Source organism: Bos indicus x Bos taurus, chromosome 6, assembly GCF_003369695.1.
Source record: "Bos indicus x Bos taurus breed Angus x Brahman F1 hybrid chromosome 6, Bos_hybrid_MaternalHap_v2.0, whole genome shotgun sequence".
NCBI classification, from domain to species: domain Eukaryota; kingdom Metazoa; phylum Chordata; class Mammalia; order Artiodactyla; family Bovidae; genus Bos; species Bos indicus x Bos taurus.
The window spans coordinates 26,257,460-26,277,836 of NC_040081.1; the positions used below are offsets into that span (position 1 = coordinate 26,257,460).

General features: G+C 42.4%; 1 protein-coding gene across 3 annotated transcripts in view; it reads left to right on the forward strand.

The window, feature by feature from the left end:
* TSPAN5 (tetraspanin 5) overlaps positions 1-20,377 on the forward strand; it is a 184,284-nt gene that overhangs the window by 102,949 nt on the left and 60,958 nt on the right. For 2 of the 3 annotated variants that reach the window (XR_003511474.1, XM_027544010.1), the window contains exon 1: positions 19,863-20,113. The exons of the other annotated variant lie outside the window; for it this stretch is intronic. Coding sequence is in view for 1 of the 2 variants with exons in the window: in XM_027544010.1 (XP_027399811.1) it covers positions 19,880-20,113 (234 nt within the window). In the remaining variant the exon portion in view is untranslated. Of the gene's footprint in view, positions 1-19,862; positions 20,114-20,377 lie in introns of those variants that run through there. 3 annotated transcript variants of the gene reach the window in all.

Consider the following 20,377-nt stretch of genomic DNA (forward strand, 5'->3'; position numbering starts at 1 on the left):
ACAGTCCATGGGGCTGCAAAGAGTCGGACCAGACTAAACACAAGATAGAAGTCTATCTGCCTAAATAAATAAAAATAATACCTAGTTGTTAACTCTATGGGATGGGTAGATGGACAGTGTCAGGAAGCTAAGAATCCTGCAAGTCCTGGGTGCCATAGTGGGAGGCACAGCTTGCCAGAGGAGGCTTTTATAGGAACTGTATTAAGAGCTCTGGTAACACTGCCTTCAGAGCTATGTTTTCCAAAATTAGACCATGACACCTACTCTCAGGGGATGCCCCCTCCCCACCTCCATCCCTTCAAAGTTTTCTGGTTGAAGAAGGTTAGAAGATGATGCAAAAAATACCATCCTTTTCACTGCACGTTGGATTAGAGCCTCGAAGATGTTCACCCACAAAGGAGCCTATTTTACCTTGACGTTACTAAGCTTGCCAAGAGATTTTGGCACAGAACATCTGCAACACACACCCACATTTGATTCTTCTCCATAATAGCTTTGTGGAGCTGGCAGCCCTGCAGCTACTTTGTGCAGGAAGTTGGGAGATGCCTGCTAAATTTAACAATATAAGAGATACCACTGCTTCCTGAGAGGGAAGTACATAATAACAAGGTCATCTTATTTTTTTTTTTAAGGCCCTGTTGTGTGGCATATGGGATCCTAGTTCCCCAGCCAGGGACTGAACCCGTGCCCCCTGCACTGACAGTGTGGAGTCTTAACCACTGGACCCCCAGGAATGTCCAAGGAGCTCATGTTTGTCTTCCTTCTTGGGATGATTTTGTTAGAATCTCATGTTCTTATTCAACCTAGAACAGCGGCCTTCTGTACAACAATGAAAACAACCTTTAACAGGTCGGCAGAGCTTTCATCAGCATATTTCAGTCTTGTCTGTGGGTATAAGGAAACTGAAACATCAAGCTCAATCCGTTTTAAAAACGAACCTTAAGTTTTTAGAGTTTTAGGTTTACGAAAAAAAAAAATGCAAAGGTAGTATTTTATAAAGAGTTAGTTCCCTTTGTTCCACACCCAGCTTCTCATTATTAACATCTTAAGTGCTACTCTCATACATTGGTTACAGTTAATGAACGGATATCAATGCATTGTTATTAACTAAAGTCCACATTTTATTCAGATTTCCTTAGTTTTTACCTTATGTCTTTTTTTTTTTTGCCAAGATCTCATCCCAGGAGACCACGTTACAATTAATCATCATGATTTCTTTGGCTCCTCTTGTCTGTGAACGTTTCTTAGACTTTGATTTTGATGACCTTGATGGTCTTGAGTTGCTTCTCAAAGCTCTTAGGGTATTTTGTAGGATTTATCTGATGTTTTTCTTACGATTCCACTAGGGTTACAGTTTTTGAGGGAAGATCACAGAAGTAAAGTGCTGTTGTCGTATCAGTGGTACCTACTGGTATCAGCGTGACTTCCCACTGTGGATGTGGCCTTGGCACTTGGCTGGTGAAAGGGTTGTCGTGTCTCTCCACTGTAAAGTTACTCTTCACCCCCTGCATTCCCCTCTATTCTTATTGGAAAGAAGTCACTGTATAAAACCCGTACTTAAGGAATAGGGTTGTACCATTGTGGGGAGAGTTTGTACCATACTTTACTTTGGAGTCTACATATGTTATTTGGAATTCTTAAATATGCATATATTATCACACATATTATTTGGGGTTCTTAAATGTATTTCTAAGTGTGTGGCTTTGAAAACTACTTGGGTGGTAGAATGGTTACTGTTGAACTCATCATAGGTACCTACAAACTTGTTTTGATAAACACTTTATTCTAACTAAGAGGGAAGGATAGGTTTCCCAGATTGAAGCCACCCAGCCTGGATCAGAGGATTTGTGTCACTGCCAGTGTGTGTTCTCAGTAGCATGCCAGAAGTTCCAGATGCTGCCCTCTCTCCTTTTCTGTGTCAAGATTTAATCCTGTTTGTGCATTTTCTTCTGCTTCAGTTGCGTTGGTGTCACGTTTGGAACCCACAGACATGTTTGTGCATATGTTACTGTCAAGTGTGGACTGTTTAGAAGAAGGCCATGATGACAAAACTTACTGTTTCAACATCTTTATGTGTTTTAAGGGCATTTCCATCAAAGACGGCCTTTTGTGTCTATTAATTGCTTTGACTTTAGTTATCCCCAGTAAGAGAATATAATTAGAGATTTTTCTGTGTAATCAACTTTCATATTACTTCATATTTGACATTTATGCACATTTTAATATGATGTCATTGTGGGGATCATTTTGCTTCTTAGTTCTTTCAAAATATTGGTGTAATTTTTAACTATTTTAGAATAGCCATTTCACTTTTTGATAAGTATGAACTTGGTGAGAATTGGAAATTTCTTTCTAACATAGAAGTGTGTGTGTGTGTATATATATGTATATTTTATAAGTATATTTCATTATCTTAATGTAGCTATTAAAGATGAAAAAAAAAATTGTAAAATGTTTAATATTATCTTCCCGACCCAGGGATTAAACCCACGTCTCCTGCATCTGCTGTATTGGCAGGTGGGTTCTTTACCACTAGCACCACCCAGGAAGCCTATATATACATACATACATATATACATATATATACATATACATATAAAGATGAATAATATTTTCTTTAGCAAAGAATGAAACAATGATAATATTTGGACTTTAAGAGATGATTTCTCTTAAGGTAGTGATTCACAGATGCTCTTTCAACCCAGCAATTTTATTTCTAAAAAAGAAATGCCCTACTGCTATTCATAGAAGAAGAAATGGGTTAATAGAAATAGTTTTTCAGTGTCAAGTTTTTATCTTGTTAGCTTAAGCATTTGGCGTCAGCCTCCACATACCTGTTAAATATTGGTAGACATGAATAAGTTGTGAAAGAATATGAACAGAAAAACTCAGACAGCCAATGACTTCAATAACTGTCTATTAATTTTGTTGAACACATGAGTTTAGGCTGTGGTTTTACATGGCATTCATATTCTGCCTCTTCTGCCAGAAAAATTGCTCCTGGTTCATCAGCAGCAGCAAAGTATTTCAGTATTTCATGTTGTTCCTCAGTGGGCCGCATGGCTGTTAGGTGCACCATCATTGGAGAAGTTGGAGACCCACTGCCCTGGTGAATAAGAGGCAATTAGGGAACCTCTGGGAGCTTCCTGAGACAGGAAGGCATGGGTCATCCTAAAGTTGTGTAATAATTGTCTGTATATCCTTCTGCAGGAAGAAAAGAATTGGCTTTCCCACCCACAGTTTTGGCATAAAATGTCTGTATCTCAGGCCAAGGTTGTGTGTAAGGATTATGAAGTCCCCAGTGGGTTGAGTTGTAGGTGGAAATACCAGTTCAGTGCTGGAGAACCATTCTCCACTGGGTGGGTGTGTGTGTGTGTGTGTGTGTGTGTGCAAGTGCCTGAAGTGTTTTTCCAATCTTTTTACAGGAAGGAAAAAAATGAATTTATAGAGTTGCTTCTTTCCCCTAGTAACATCCTAACAGTGTGGTAGATCTTTTTTAATTTAAAAAGGGTGGGTTAGACTACTGAGAAGCTGTTAGCTTATTGTTTGATCATCAGCATTGTGTTGATACTGATGATGGTGGTGAGTAAAGCAAGATATGTGAAAGCAGTCTTTAAACATAGTTTGTATTCTATTTAATTTCAAGCTAATTCTTAATTTTTATCTACTTATTTTTAAATCTACCTTTTAGCATAATACTTGGAAAAATTTTGATGTGCGGTCCCATTTATTCATTCAGCCAACTTGTTTTTGAACACCTATGTGCGAGGTGCTCTGTGGGGGAAACACAAGAGGAAATGGCATGTATGATCTCCGTTCTTGTGAAGCATACATTCTAGTAGGGGAAACAGCTGACAAAACAGCTACAAATACAATCAAGAGAGAGAATTTCAGGATGTGGTGAGGTGAAGGGGGAAGCAAACAGCTAATGGAGTCAAGACTAGCAACGGTGGGCCAAAAAAGACTTCTCTGAGGAGATGTCATTTGAAATGAACCCCTAGGTCATGAAATAACGCATCTCTGTAAAGGAAAAGGAAGAGAGTTAATTAGCACAAGGGTTGAAATGGGAAATTCTGTGGTGTGGTCAAGGAGTTGAAAACAGACCTCTTACTGGAGTGAGTGGTGAGAAGTGAAGTTGGAGAGGTGGTAGGAAGGAGGACGTGGAGATCCTCACGGATCATGAAGTATGATGTGTCTACAGAAAAGTGATTGTAGTGATGAGTTTTCACAAATTGAATATAACTGTAACCAGCACGCAGATTGAAAAACCAACCATTTCCACTGGGACCATTGGGAAGCATCGTTTGGGACTATAGTTCATCCCTGTTGTTACTTGTGTGTATCGTCCAATTAAGTGTCAGGGTTTTGGTTTGATTTAAACTTGTAGTTTTCTCAGGCTGTTTCTTTTATAACAACCCAATGCCTAAATGCTTTTAGCAGCACCCAGGGTATTTTTCTGTGGGATTTCATGATGAGAGTGAAAGTGTTAGTTGCTCAGTCATGTCTGACTCTTTGTGACCCTGTGGACTGTAGCCCGCCAGACTCCTCTGTCCATGGGATTCTCGAGGCAGGAGTACTGGAGTGGGTTGCAATTCCTATCTCCAGGGTATCTTCCTCACCCAGGGATTGAACCCGGGTCTCCTGCATTGCAGGCGGATTCTTTACCATCTGAGCCACCAGGGAAACACATCATAGTGCCACATTTACACCCCACCCCCACCTGCCTTCACCATGAACATGGACATGGAATGATTTGGTAGCTAGCTATATGTTTTCCAAGTCTTTTTAGAAAGCTAGCATTATTCTATCAGAGGATTCTTGCTCAAAAGTATTTGTGAATCTGCCCTTTGGGTCCAAGCTGAAATGTTTGTTTTCATTGGGAATTTATGTATGTTAACAGAGTTTATATTTTCTGTGGTAATGGAATTTTGAGGGATTGTTGCTTCATTATATTTATAATCTTACGTAAAAAGCCTGCAGGGGCATCTAACTGAATTTAAGCTAGAAATAACGATAATGCAGTAATTTCAAATAGTCATGTGTTCAAGATGAAGATTTTAAAGTGATGATTCCACAGTGAATTTTAATGGTTATTGTGTACAATGGTACTTACGGAACATCCGTTCAGTCACTAAATGAATATAACTAGTATGTTAGATTATGGATTTGTAATGTGAGATGAGAACTTTTAATAAGCTTTCCCTATAATGGTTTGTGCTACAAACACAAAGTATGAGACACAACCCTAAATCATAGCAGGGTTTTTGAAATCAATAGGCTCATGTTTCAAATCAAGATGAGTTTCAAATTTTTAAAAACACAGCTAAGAAGTTAGGGATTTGGGATAAGATGTTTCTTTTTATAATGTAAAGAAAATTTTACTTTTGAAGGGATCAAGTATAAAATGGAATTGAAGTTACACTTTGAGAAAAACTTGTTGATTGTAAGACCCTGTTAGCATTTAACACATCACTGAAAATGCTTTCAACATTTTCTTTGGGAGACTTTTGGAGAAAAACTGGCTGATGTGTGAAATTTGGTTTGGTGTGGTCTTGTCCAAACTGGTGGTTAGTTATTTTGAGCCCCTGATCTGGTGATTCCAAGAAACTTTCTGAAGACATCCCTAAAAATGTACAAATGCCTATTTCACCATTAAAGGTTCTTTTAGTAAAAGCATATAAATAAATTTTTTTAATGAAGTGAACCCATTCTTATGACATTTTGAAGCAGAAGCATATTATTATTTTCACTCTGTATCATTATCCTGTCTTTTATTTTTAAAAGCTCAATTCCCTCCCCACCTTCCCTCCCCCGCACCCCCCCGCCCCAATATCAAGGCAGTGTGATTTAGATGGCCAATTTGGGAGAGACAAGATTCTTTTCATTTTCCTTTTCTGTAATACCACCACCTAGAGATAACAGTTTTCAAACTATCTACTACTTAATGCATTGTTTTCATTTCCAGATAAATTTGAGTGTTTTCGCCTTGGGGTTTGTTGTTGTTGTTGTTCCTCTTGGAGATTTTGGTTGGTCTTAAAATACTATTACATTGTTTCAGCTTTACTTAATTTACTCTTATTACTTTGGACAACAAATCAGATAATTTTATACTGGCAGTGTTATCTAGCAATATGTTTTGCTTACTAAAACGTTTTAAAGTGTTAACCCATTAAAAAAAGTTTTAAATATAAATGCATATTAAATTAAATATTGAAAATACATGCTTGTATAAAGACCATTGTGCTGTTGACTATCCTTGTAGTGGCATCAAGTAACAATAAACGAGTCATTCATTGTTTGAAATCTTCCATCTTACATGACAAACTTAAATTCTGGGTAGTTCTTGAGAGGTAAACCAGTTATAGGGAAGGGATGGAGAAGTCTAGAAGCTGAACTTACTGTGGTGATCCATGAAAGTGTTAGTTGCTCAGTCATGTCTGACTCTTTGTGACCCCATGGACTGTAGCCCTCTAGGCTCCACTGTCCATGGGATTCTCCAGGCAAGAATACTGGAGTGGGTTGCCATTTCCTTCTCCAGGGGATCTTTCTGACCCAGGGATCGATCTCAGGTCTTCTACATTATGGGCAGAGTCTTTACCATCTGAGCCACTGGAGTGAAGGATGCAGAAGTCTAGAAGCTCAGCTTACTGTGGTGATCTGTGAAAGTGTTAGTTGCTCAGTTGTGTCCAATTCTTTGTGACCCCATGGACTGCAGTCTGCCATGCTCCTCTGTCCATGGGATTCTCCAGGCAAGAATACTGGAGTGGGTTGCCATTTACTTCTCCAGGGTACTTCATGAGTTTGGAGTTTATTAGCGCATATGCTTGAAAAGTGCTTCAGCCACAGCTGCATCCAATGAACAGACCACGTCATAAGGGATCCGTCCATTTCTTGGCTTCATTTTCTCTTGGGTTGATTCCATTCTCCATCAGGCTACCCCCATATGGTTTCAAGATGGCCACCAGCAGCTCCTGGCATCTTTCCCACTAGTTTAAAAACCCAAGCAAATGAGAGTTTCTCTTGCCAAATGCTTGAGTAGAAGTCCCGGTATTGAGTCTCCCTGAACTAGCTTTGATCGCTTGCTATTTTCAAACCAATCATTGTGGTAAGGCAGGTGGAATGCTGTGATTACCAGTGTTGGATCACATCCCTCCCATCTCACCCAGTGTGTTGCCCCAACGAAGATCAGGATGATGTAACTAGAAGAGAAGAAACAGACTCTAAGCAGGAAGAAAAACCCCTGGCTGTCTGATAGCAGTAAAGAGTAAAGTCTAGTTCCCCTCAAACCTTTCGCTGGATGCCATGTGACTTAGCATATAACCGTACGTGGACTTCTTTTTCCACCATTGCTTCATTGCACTGGTTTTGTTCAGATGAAAAACAAACTTCTACTGTTTTAAAATTTCCTTTCAGCACTAAGCAGGTCCTAAATAACTGACCCCAAATCCTTCACTGATTATCAGTCTCTGAAATAGACTTAAGTAGAATTCAGTAGGAAATGTTGAAATCATTGTTTAGTTTTGGTTTTTGGTGTTTGAGAGAAATCAAACTTAAATCACTTAACTCCCTAAGTGGGCAGATTATTATTATTATTATTTTGCCACAAGGATGTAGAAGAATTTTCCCTACAAATGTATTTAATACTGTAAAAAGCAACAGATTTGGACTGAGAATAGTAACCTGAGGTTCATATGATTTCTGAGAGGGTATGGAGGACTTTTTGGGTGTCTGTGAACCCTCTATTTTTTTAAATTTTATTTTATTTTTAAACTATACAATATTGTATTAGTTTTGCCAAATATCGAAATGAATCCGCCACAGGTATACCTGTGTTCCCCATCCTGAACCCTCCTCCCTCCTCCCTCCCCATACCCTCCCTCTGGGTCGTCCCAGTGCACCAGCCCCAAGCATCCAGTATTGTGTATCGAACCTGGATTGGCGACTCGTTTCATACATGATATTATACATGTTTCAATGCATTCTCCCAAATCTCCCCACCCTCTCCCTCTCCCACAGAGTCTGTGAACCCTCTAAAATCTAGCAAGTTTTTATGTGTGCACACATCTGTACCTGTGTGCAACTTCCTTGAGAGAGCGTGCATAGCTTTTAGTAGATCCTTAAAGGGGGATCCCTAACCCACAGAAAGTTCAGGACCCAGGATTGAAAATATCTTACACTGATAGTTGCTGACTTTACCGAGGTTAAGCAATGTCTTGTGTGGAGGAGAACTTAAAGGAATGGAGACTCTAAAGGACTTCAGGCTTTAGGATGGACTGTTCACTTGTGTTAATAAGTTCAGTCTGTACAAGGTTCAAGTGAAATATATTATGGATGAACCTGTAATAAAATGGGCCTCCTCAGTGCTGCAGTGCCATGGTTCATGACAGGGAATGTGCTGCCAGCTGATTTTGGCTCAGGGCTCTGGAGCAGGTACAGGCCGCCTCTCCTCGTTAGGAGGTAAAGGGAAAGTGATAAAATGCATTACTTTGCTCTCATAGGGCTTCCCTGATGGTTCAGATGGTAAAGAATCCACCTGCATTGTGGGAGACCCAGGTTCCATCCCTGGATTGGGAAGATCCCTTGCAGGAGGGCATTGAAACCCACTCCAGTATTCTTGCCTGGAGAATCCCATGGACAGAGGAGCCTGGTGAGCTATGGTCCAGGGGGTCACAGAGAGTCAGACACGTCTGAAGGCACTTAGCACACATGCTCTCACAAGCTGTTTATGACAAGAGATTAATAAAAACATGAGAAGCATCCTTTGGCGGGTTGAGGAGGGAGGCCTGGGTGGCAGTTAACATCAGTGGCGAATCCCCTCGGCATTTCTTTGTGAGAAAGAAGGAGGGGTGAGCCTCAGGTTTCACTTCACCCACTCAGGGCTGCTGTTACACTTGTCCATTTTGGTTTTTCCCTCCAGACTCAAGCTGGCCCAGTGAGTCTCAGCTTCGGCCTTGTGTCTTGTGGGGCTGCCTGGAGCCAGGTGCGAGCCTTCCTAGCTCACATACAGGGCATTCTGTGTTCACATCACTGACGTCAGTCTTTTCAGTTTTGAATGACTACATAAACATCAGATATTGAGAGTCTGGTGGAAGGATTCAGACTCTCATATTTTGTGAAGGAATGAAAGTTCTCCCAGACAGTCCAGTGGATTCGGGTGAAGGAGTTCCCTGTGGCAATGTAGTGCCATGTGGGTTGGCTTGTTTTCCTCAACTCTTGAGGCCATTTGGTTTTCATGTCTCCCTCTGTCCCCACCCGGACCCTGTGAGTCCTGGTGTCAGTGACTTTACAGCCAGCATGCACAGAGCCTTTTGCTAATTAATGGCTTAAAACTCTTTTGACAATGACCTATAGTATAATATAACAAGGTATATTTTACAGCATGATCCAGTACGTACCTGTATAAATGTGCATAGTATTGTTGTTGTTCAGTCACTAAGTCAGATCCGACTCTTTGCTACTCCATGGACTTGTAGCATGCCAAGCTCCCCTGTCCTCCACTATCTCTTAGAGTTTACTCCGTTTCATGTCCATTGAGTCAGTGATGCTATCTAACCATCTCATCCTCTGCTGGCTCCTTCTCCTCTTGCCCTCAATGTTTCCCAGCATCAGGGTCTTTTCCAGTGAGTTGGCTCTTCACATCAGGTGGCTGAAGTATTGGAGCTTTGGCAGCAGTCCTTCCAATAAATATTCAGAGTTGATAAATGTGTGTGTAGATATATCTAAAAAGGTTTCAGAAAGTAATATTTACTCTTATACACTGTGCTCTAACACTATTTTCTATGCCATGGAGGGAAATACTGCTGATCTCCTCTCATTGAATCAATTTCATGACTCACTAATAATAGTTTGCTACCTGTACTTGGAAAGCTACCTTTCCCAGGGAGGTGCTATGGTGTATCTCAGGGCACCACCGAGCAGTTGAGTCTCTGTGTGGCACAGCAGAACCAACTTGTGTATTGGCAGTAGCACTTGTGATCTCTTAGAGGCAGTAGGCATAACAGTTAAGTGAGAATGTTCCAGTTAGAGTGTTCGGTTCGTTCTTGGCTTTATGACATTACCATTTGTCTTTGTTGTTGGGTAAGTTTCTTAACCTGAGTTGGTTTCTGTATATTTAAAAGAGAGATAATAAGAAAAAATTTAGCATAAGCACGTAGTAATGTTTAACAAATGTTTGCTGTGAATGTTGTCAATATTCTAGTTCAGCATTTACATGGACTCTTAGTTGGCATGCATTTTCCTTCTTCCCTTTGGAATAATTTATATTGAGCCCATTTAGAGTGTGTGGCTTAGGTGTAGGGATAAACCCTATGTTCCAAAGTGTGGGTTATAAGCCACATAGTTAAATGGAAACAATATATTGCAACCATTTACACCTTGAATGAGTCAGGGCTGCTTTCAATTACAAGTAACAGAAACCCCAATCAAACTGGCTTCAGCGAAAACAGGAAATTATCGATTCACATAACGGAAAAGTCTAGGTGTATTGCTTTCGGTGTTGGCCGTATCCAGCTGTTGTGACAATGTCAGAAGTGTCTTTCTCTCCCTCTCTTGCTCTGCCTTTCCCTGTTGGCTTCATTTTCAGGCACGCTTGCCCCAAGCAGTGGCAGAAACAGCCACCAGCTGCTCTGGTTTTATATATCTCGGTAGCAAAAAGAGAAAGTCTCCTTTGTGGTTTTGACTTAGTGCTACTCTGATGGGCCTTGACTTGGATTGTTACTTGAAAACGCAAGTCCATGAGCCCGAAGCACAGTGAGGCCAAACGATACTAAAACATCAGAGTTTGGAACAGAGAAAGGTTTATTACAGGGCCATGCAAGATGAGTGGCTCATGCCTTAAGAACCCCAAACTCCCTGAAAGCTTTCAGCAAGGCCCTTTTACAGGAAAAGTGAGGGAGGAGCATGGTGAGTTGTTGCAGACTTTTTGGTGTCAGATTGATTGTTCTTGAAGTTGAGTCATGATCAAGTAACAATGCTCTTGTAACTCTCTACCAAACGAATGTTACTGTCTGTTCTGACAAGGAAGGGCAAGATCCCAAGACACAGCTTTACCCTACAAGGTCCTTATCTGGACTAAGAGGAGACAGATCTCAGCAGGTCCCTCAGATCCCCAGACCCTGCCCAATTGTCATCGCTCAGGGAACCAGGCACCCAGGACTCAACTCCTCAGGTCTCCCAAACATTGGGGACCAGGTCTCTCAGACTGTGATCTAGGCAGATGGCTGCTGCTGCAAAGTTACAGAGACAGGGATGGGGGAGATGTTCACTGCCGCCTCAAGGTCCAGGCCCAATCAGTGGGTGACCTTGGCAAGAGCTTTGGGGCCCTAAGGGACCCAGTCCTCCATCCTGTTCCCTGCCCTCCCCCCCCACCAAGTTTACCCACTGGCCTAAGGCCAGGTGAGCTGGAGAGCCTTGGGCAGAAGGCCAGGATTCACCTCTTACCTCACTCCTCCCCTGATGACCAATGGCTGAATTGCCTCACTAATGGTCCTCTCATTGATAGTTGGTTGTTTATGGGTGGGGCCCACTGTGGCACTGCCCACTGGCTGAGCAGGACCACTAATGGTCACCCATAGACAGTTGGTAGCTTGTGGGTGGGGTCCATTGTGATGCTGACCAATGGTTGAGCAGGACCCTAGTTGCCTAGTAACCGTGCAAAGTAATGATGCACAGCAATGGCTGCATGCTAAACTCGCCTTGCTCTATTAAAGGATGGACTCTGGCCACCCCTCTGACTTCTGACACCTCAATCACTGAGTCAAGGTGGGCAGTAGTACCTGCCTGCCCCACTCAAACCACACAGGAATAACAGGGCAGGGCTGCTGCGTGGGGAAATCACAACAGGTGTGCACTCTGCACCTCTACCACTCCTTCTTGGAATGTAGGACTTTTTGCATAAGATATTGTGTTTGACTAATCCAGCTGAGAGTAGTGTTATCACTTACTTCTCATTCCAAACTACCTTTTATTTCCACTTGTTATAGTACAGCTATGTAGGAAGATGAGCCATCCCTTCTTTTTTGATTACTGCTTAAAAAAAAAAGTCTTTCCCAGCCATCCAGTCTTCTTTGTTGCTGCTTAGAAGTTATCATGTCTGTCTGTCTTATTTTATGCCTCCCTCTCTCATATGCTTTCCCAAGCTTTTAGCACTTGTTGCTCTCATGGTAAACAAGCAAATACAGATATGTGACACCCCCTTTCCCCAGTGGTCGCCCCCTTTAATTTTGTGATCTGGCCAGTCTGAGGGTCAGATTGTGTTTGCCATACCCTTTTCAGCCCTGGCTGTGAGTGAGGATCACTGTTTGCCAGACTCTGTGAGGCTGGGCCTCTGAGTTGTTGGACAGCCCCTGATTTAGTGTCTGTACCTGCATGCATGAATGCATACACATACATACACACACACACACACACACGCACACACAGACACAGATGGGGCCAGAGACATTGGGCACTGTGGACACTGGGGCTCCAGATGGTAAACTGTGTCTGCCAGGTTGTGTAAGAGAATTGTGGGTCTGGAGCCAGTGAAGTTGAGGTCATAGCCCAGAGCCTTTCATCTGCCATGGGCAGATACATTTAGCCCACTAATTAAATTAGAAATAAGGTAGGCACTCGTTTATTTTTTATTGTGTTAAAATACACGTAAACTTTACCATCTTAACCATTTAAGTGCCCAGTTCAGTGATATATTTAGACTGTTATGGAGCCATCACCACCATCCATTCCCTTCAAGCTTTGCATCTTGTAAAACTAAAACTGTGTGCCTGTTAAACGATAACTTTCCATTCTCCCCTCCCTCTAGCCCCTGATAGCCACCATTGAACTTTGTGTCTCGATCATTTTGACTTTTTTAAGTACCTCTTATAATTGGAATCATGCAGTATTTATCTTTTTGCAACTGGCTTGCTTCACTTAGCATAATGTTTTCAAGGTTCACCCATGATGTAGCGTATTAGAGAATTTCCTTCCTTTTTAAGGCTGCTTAGTGCTCATTGTATGCGTATACTACGTTTTGCTTAGCCATTTATCCATCGATAGACACTTGGGTTGCTTCTATGTTTTAGCTATTGTGAATAATGTTGCGATCAATCAATATTACTGTACAAATATATCTTTGAGACCCTGCTTTCAGTCCTTTTGGGTATATATCCAGAAATGGAATTGTTGGGTTGTATGGTAACACATTATTTTTTTTTTGAGGAACCTCCATCCTGCTTTCTGCAGCAGCTGTACCATTTTGCATTCCCACCAGCAGTGCAAAAGGGTTCAGATTGCTTCATATCCTTGTCAGCACTTGTCATTTTCTGTTTTTTTGATAATAGCCACCCTTTTGGGTGTGAGATGGTATCTCATTGTAGTTTTGATCTACATTTCCCCAATGATTAGTGATGTGGAACATCTTTCCATGCTCTTATTGGCCATTTGTACATCTTCTTTGGAGGGATGTCTATTCAAATTCTTTTGCAATTATTTGCATTCCTTTATTTTTAAAGCTCAATATTGTGCTCTAATATTTTATGACTGTGTAGGATAGATAAGCCAAATGTTGAGAAGTACAGATGTACACAAATACATGAATTTACTTATTCCCAAAGTGTTACTTTCGGGGCAAAATTAGGAAGTTCCGTAAAAACATTTAAAAACTCTTTTTAAAGTCACAAAGTTTTTATGTGTAAGTTTATACATAAGTGTATGTAAAACATAAGTATATTAAATATCAGACAAGTAACAGATGTGACCTGGATGTATTATCTACTGGGAGCTTTGTAACTCCTGGCACGTCCACTTGTGTGAAAACACATTCACACACACAGTTGCTGCCCTGTTGTCAAACTCAGAAGAACCGGTCACTAGTTAACTTGGAGAGTTGATTAAAACGATGAGGATACAGAAAAGCTGACACATATTTGACATGTTTTATTTTAAATGAGAAAATTTATAAGCAGCATGTTGATTAGCATTTTGATTTTTTTCCTAGCTATTAATTTACACATGGTGACCCTGATAATATTTTCCCAGTGCTCTGTCACTTGGTATAAAATTTGGAGTACCAAAAATTTTCTGATGTTGGTTCAAGGCCTTTTCCTAGAAGAAGGATCCTCAGACTGTAGTGTCTGTTATATAAACTCAGCCATAATCTATTACCTACATCTCCCATTTATATTTCTTTAAGGCAGACCTAGGGTTTAGCATTCCTTGCAAAGGTAATCTACGTTCAGGATTCTTCTAGACTTTTTCCAGTCTTTAAGAATTCTCTCTTGCACATCTAATTCACCAGCAGAATTTTTCATGATTTGCCTTCACTGAGCCTTTACAAGGTATTTAATTTTGTTTTTAGAGAAATGACTCATTTTTGACGTTCATAGTTAACCGCTTTTACATGGTGCTTGGAGGGTATAAATGCGAAGCAAATGCAATTGGCACAGAACGGAAGCCCAGTTCACCTGGCATGAGCACACAGCTCTGTCGGTGGGAGCAAATGTGAGCAGGTGTGTTGGCGCTCTGGCCACCGGTGACTGACACTCGTGTGGGAGTCGCCGTGTGTTCTGAGCTCTTCACGTGGACTGACTCATTTACTCTTCCCAGAACCCCATTGGGTAAGGCCCTGTTGTTTCTTTATTCCAGATGAGGAGAATGATGCACAGAGAGGCTGTGAGATTTGCCTAAGAGTAGCCTTCTAACTGCCAGCTTTCAACCTGCCTTAGTCATTTCGTTTTGGAAAAGGAATGAGAACATTTTACATGGAGGTCAATTAAGTGCAGGGAAGGTGAGCAAGAGTGCAGCTGTGTAGAGATATTTGTCCCTTAAACAGAAACCCCGTCATAACACACAAAGCCTTCCAAAACATTCTCCACAGTGTCCTAAAATTAGAATCTAGGCTTCTAGAGGTAGAAATGACCTACATAATCACTTATCCCGTTGCCTGCATATCCCGACTGGGTAACCAAGGCCCAAAAGGGTGAGATGACTTGCTTTACAAGGATCCAACTAGTTAGTGACAGGTTCTTTGTGAAATTAAGCTTCCTGGCTTGCTCCACATTTTCTCCCAGGAGAAAGGGATGCATGCCTTCCTGAGAGAAACATTCAGGAAATGAGTCAGAGCCTGCCAAGGGAGGAGGAAGGTTGGTAGATAGGGACACCTTAGTCACATCTGTCTCAAGCCAGTGCAGAGCTTTTACCAGAGACTCTTAGGGCTGGAAAGGGTCTAGTGATGCAGTTTTATCCATCCTGTCTAGAAAAGGAAAGAATGAGGCCAGCTGAGCATCGCCAAGGCAGATGATTCTCTCGCCCCTTGAGAGAGCTGAGCCTCAGAGAGGTAAATTCGTTATCCAGAATCACACCACCAGAAGGGAGTGGAAGCTGGGTGTGGACCTCTTCCTGATAAAGCTGAGGCCCAGGGTCTTTGTGATGCCCCTCATGGGGCAGGGCAGTTATGTGACAACAGGTTCTCTTGGCAAGAATTTCTTATAAAAGCTACTCCTAAATGTCTCTTTAATTTCAATCTATATCCTTCTGAATTGCTTCTCGGCTGTTTGGCTAAGATCAGTGTGTATATCCTTCTGCAGTCCTCAGTAACAATGAAAGCAATTGGTCATAGTATTTGAGTAATAATCTTTATATATATATTTTAAATTGGGATATAAAGAGCAATTTATATATAATTTATATACAATTAATTCCTGTATAAAGAACAATTGTATACATTTAAGGTGTACAGTATGATGAGTTGATACACACATGCATTGTAAAATGGTTTTAAGGCTTTTTCTCTGTTATTGAACTTTCAAAAATTGAACTATAATCAACTTTTAACGCTGTTAGTTCTTGGGGCATATCACAGTGATGTGATATTTCTATATGTTTCACGATGATCACCATGATAAGGCTCGTTATCATCTGTCATCATACAAAGCTCTTACAACACTGCTGACTTATTCCCCTTGCTGTACCTTCACCCCCGTGACTCACTTACTCTGTAACTTGAAATTTGTTCTTCTTCATCTGCCTCACCAATTCTACTCATCTCCCCCACCCCAACCCTTCTGACAACCACCTGTTTTTCCTCTGTTTCTATGACTCTGTTTTGTTATGTTTGTTCATTTGTTTTGTTTTTAGATTCCACATATAAGTGAAATCATATGGTATTTGTCTGTCTGCCTTATTTAACTAAGCATAATACCCTTGAGATCCATCTATGTTGTCACAGATGGGAAGATTTCATTCTTTATTATAGCTGTGTAATACTAAATTTTATATATATACACAAGCAAACGCACACTCGCTACATATTCTGTAACTACATCTACTGATGGTTGCTTCCATGTCTTGGCTGTTGAAAATAACGCTGCAGTGAACACAGGGATGTGTGTGTGTATATATATATATATCTTTTTGAATTAGTGTTTTTGTTTTCTTCAGAAAAAATGCCCCAAAGTGGAATTGCTGGGACATATGGTAGTTCTAGCTTTAGTTTTTGAGGAAGCTTCATGCTGTTCTCCTAGTGACTGCACCAAAGTACATTCCCACCAACAGTGCATGAGCGTTCCCTTTTCTCCACATCCTTGTCAATACTTGTTATTTCTTGTCTTTTTGCTGGTAGCCATTCTGATGGGTGTGAGGTGATACCTCATTATGGGCTTGATGATATTTTGTGAGTGAAATTGCACCTTGGATATTTTTGAGTCTGCTTGAAGGGGGAAGGAAGGCCAGTTAGCAGTGTCTGGGCGCTAGTCAAATCTTAAGGTGGAGGGAGTCTCCTTCAGGTCGCCACTGCTCGTGCTCACACCTGTTCTGTAGCATCTCCAGCAGGCCTGTGCTGGGTAGCTTCCAGTCCAGGAATAAGGGATGAATTACAAAGGGAACTCACCACCTTCGCCGACTCCATCTTTGGCCAGGAAGTCATGCTCACATATAATCTTTTACAGGATGAAGCTTTTTAAAGCATTACTTTAGATTTATGTTTACAAAAATAGTTCATGTTTAACATGGAAACTTGGAGAACTGAAGAAAGCTCAAGGAAGAATATGAAAACCTATGCATACTGGTTATCTTTTGCTATATAACAAATTACCCAAAGCTTAGCAGCTTAGAGTGACTAAGTCTTATTTCATATTATTGGAGAGTCAGGATTCTGAGAGTGGCTTAGCTGGCTCAGTGGCTCAGTTCTCTCGTGGAGTGCAGTCATCTGGAGGTTTGACTGGGGCCGGTGCGGCTGTTTTCAGACTCACTCAGGTGTGTGCTGGCAGGAAGCTTCAGTTCTTGCCACTCCTTTCCCTTGGGCTGCTCATGGTGTTGGCTCCTCTCTGCACCAAGTTGATCTGGGAGAAAGAAGCTTGCACTGGGGAGTGACCAGGATAGAAGCCAGAATCGCTTATAAGCTTATCTTAGAAATGGCCTTCCATCACCTGTGTTGAGTTTTGTCAGTCACATAACCAGCCCAGGTATGATGTCGTAGGATGGACTAGCTGAGGCTGTGAATACCAGCCGGTGGGGATCACCAGAGGCCACCACGAGGCTGCACACCAAACGAGGCTGCATACAACTGTTTGTCAATTAAAATTTTGTTAGAATAAATTACGTATGTTTTTACTCACTGGTCTTTCTATTTCCCTAAAGAGTATTACAAAGTAGAAAAGATTACTGGGGAAAAGAACATCCGAAGGGAACACAGTGTAGAGGGATGAAGGCACCGATGAACTGTTGAGGGCACTCCCATCCTTGAGACACTTGCTGCTTTTATTCTGAGTCTGCAGCACTGAGCTGTGTGTAGTCTGGGGAGAGGGGAGTGATGGGAGCGGCATGAATGGAAGGATCTGGGCAAGCCTTGATCCTGAGGTCGTTCGTGTGTTGGGAAACTGAAGAGTCCTGCTGCCTCGGAGATGGGATGAGGACTTTAGGATTCTGTCCAGGCTGAAACGTGGAGAGAGTCTTGGCCCCTGGACCCCATTCACTCTCCTGTTTTGGATACAGTATAAGAAGCAGAGATTTGTAAGAGATATTCCAATTTTTACAAATAATTATTTGGAGAGAAATATGTAGGCACTTCAGTCATAAATGTATAGAAAGTGACTTAAAAGTTTTTTAGGGGAAAGAATTTTGTTTATGAAAAACAGTGTACTGAGATTTAATAGGAAATTGTAACATCTGGATAGGCAATAATGTTCTATAACCCCTTCCCCCAGCTATTAAGTCACACAGATAATACAGGAAACTCACGGGTACGCAGTAGGTAGTACACACTTATAGATGTGACATTTTAAAATCACACATGCAGAGTGTTAAAAAGAAACGCACATACCTGTATAGTGTTTTGGTGAATCGTGGTATTACAAAAGCAAACTGTAATACGAGTACATTTAAATGAATTCTTTTATAGTCAAAGGAAATTTGCAAGTAAAAATTGGCACAAAAAAAAATAGCACAATGGAATACATTTGAATAAATACCTGCTTAGGCAGTCACAGGACATGTTAATAAAAATTTCAAAATAAACTGATACAAGTGTAACAAAATATGAATTTTGAAGGAATTCCTAGGTTATGTGTTCAAGAGAAGCTAATACTTCACTGAATGGTAGTGTGTGCGGACAAAGTAACAGCAGGGAAACCGAGTTAGTTTCCCCAGGGTGGCTCGAGCCTAGTGTCTAGGACTGCTCGTCTGCTGCTTTGGGTTGCGTCTTACGCCAGTCATACAGCTGTGAATCCTAGAGGTTGGGAGGTGAGGAGATACCCAGACCCGGCCTCTGGTCAGCACAGTGGTCCATGGCTCCCTCCCCGCCCATTTGGGGACCCTTTGGCAGACTAGGAGCTAAAACAGCAAACTGGTGTGACCCCCCTACCCTACATGCCTCAGCCAGAGGCGACTCCTGGGTTTCTTCCTCTCAGGCCAGACCTGTTGGTGGCCCTGGGTGGACAGCAGGCAGGACAGCCACAGAGTAGCTACCGCTGCTCCTGGGCTGGACCCTGGGAGCTGAAGTGCCCAGAGGCATTGTTTTGAAAATGGAGCAACTTCATGACCTGGCTCTGGAGCCCTTTACACATCCTCCGTTTCAGGCCTGAGCTCTGTGTGTCCCATGACAGATTCAGATGTGGTCCCCATCAGAGAGTCTGAGGAACCTGAGACTTCCCATGGGCATGTTTTCTCCTGTTGCTGCTTACGCTTTAGAAGATTCTCTGTCGGGCGTTGAGCTGAGCCCCTTGCAGGCGGCCACACACCCCATCTTGTCCTGCATTCAGCTAGAACCCTGCCTGGAGCATGTGAGAAGGCAGACCCTGACACCTCTCCCTGGGGAGCAGTGCTGTGTGTAATAACAGAGTCACAGGGAAGATGGAGCCAGGGCCTGATGACAGGATGCCGGGGGACGTGGCTGCAGATGGGAGCCACGGCTAGGCTTGTCGCGTGCGGGGTCCTCACAGACTCCCGGCAGGGAGAGGCTGTGTTGCAGACGCGAATGTTGGCTCGTTCATTGGCCAACCCTGGGTGGCTGACAAGGACTTTGTGGGGAACACAGGGTTTGGCAGCAGAAAGATCTAAAATCAGTTATATAACCTCATTTGCACCTTAGTGTCCTTATCTGTAAAATGGGGCACCTGCCCAAGGGAATCACGGTGAGGATTGGATTAGGTCATGTGCTGGGAGGCACTAGGGTCATTGCTGGTACGTAGTGAGGGTTTAGTAATCCTGGTTGAAAATATAAACGTGTAATCCTGTGTGAATCTAATAACCTCTTTGTGCTGTGCTAAGTCGCTTCAGTTGTGTCCGATTCTGTGTGACCCCATAAACAGCAGCCCACCAGGCTCCCCCGTCCCTGGGATTTTCCAGGTGAGAGTACTGGAGTGGGGTACCATCGCCTTCTTCAAAGAACGTCTTTAGTTTACTATAAATGAAAGGACTGGACTCGGTTGGCTCTCAGTATCTCTTTCTCAGTTTGACTCCCCTCTTCTTCTCCCTAGGCCCAACCTCCACCCAGTCTCCTTGCCCCCACTCCTGTAGTGGGACACAGGTAGAGAGGAGCAGAGCTGGGAAGGTGGGAACAGCTGTGAGCTTAGGGGGCCCTGGCCTTAAGCTGCTTCCTAAGGCTGTCTGCTTTCTGAACTTCAGTCTCCTCGGCTGTGTGGTGGGTGGAGGCTAGCACTGTCTACTTCACGGGGCGGTGAGAATTCTTACTATATGGTCTGTAGTTCCTGGCACACACTGGTGACCAACATGAGGAAGCTGTTGTCACTGTGTCTTAATAGTCAAAGGGACTTCCGTCCCCGGGCATCTGAGGCTGTGTCATGGGGTGTGCTTATGAGCCCTGTCTGCCTTGGACCTGTCTTCTGTCCCGGTCTCTGGCCTCGTCAGCCTCTGGCAGCACACACCCTAAAGAGTGAGGGGATGG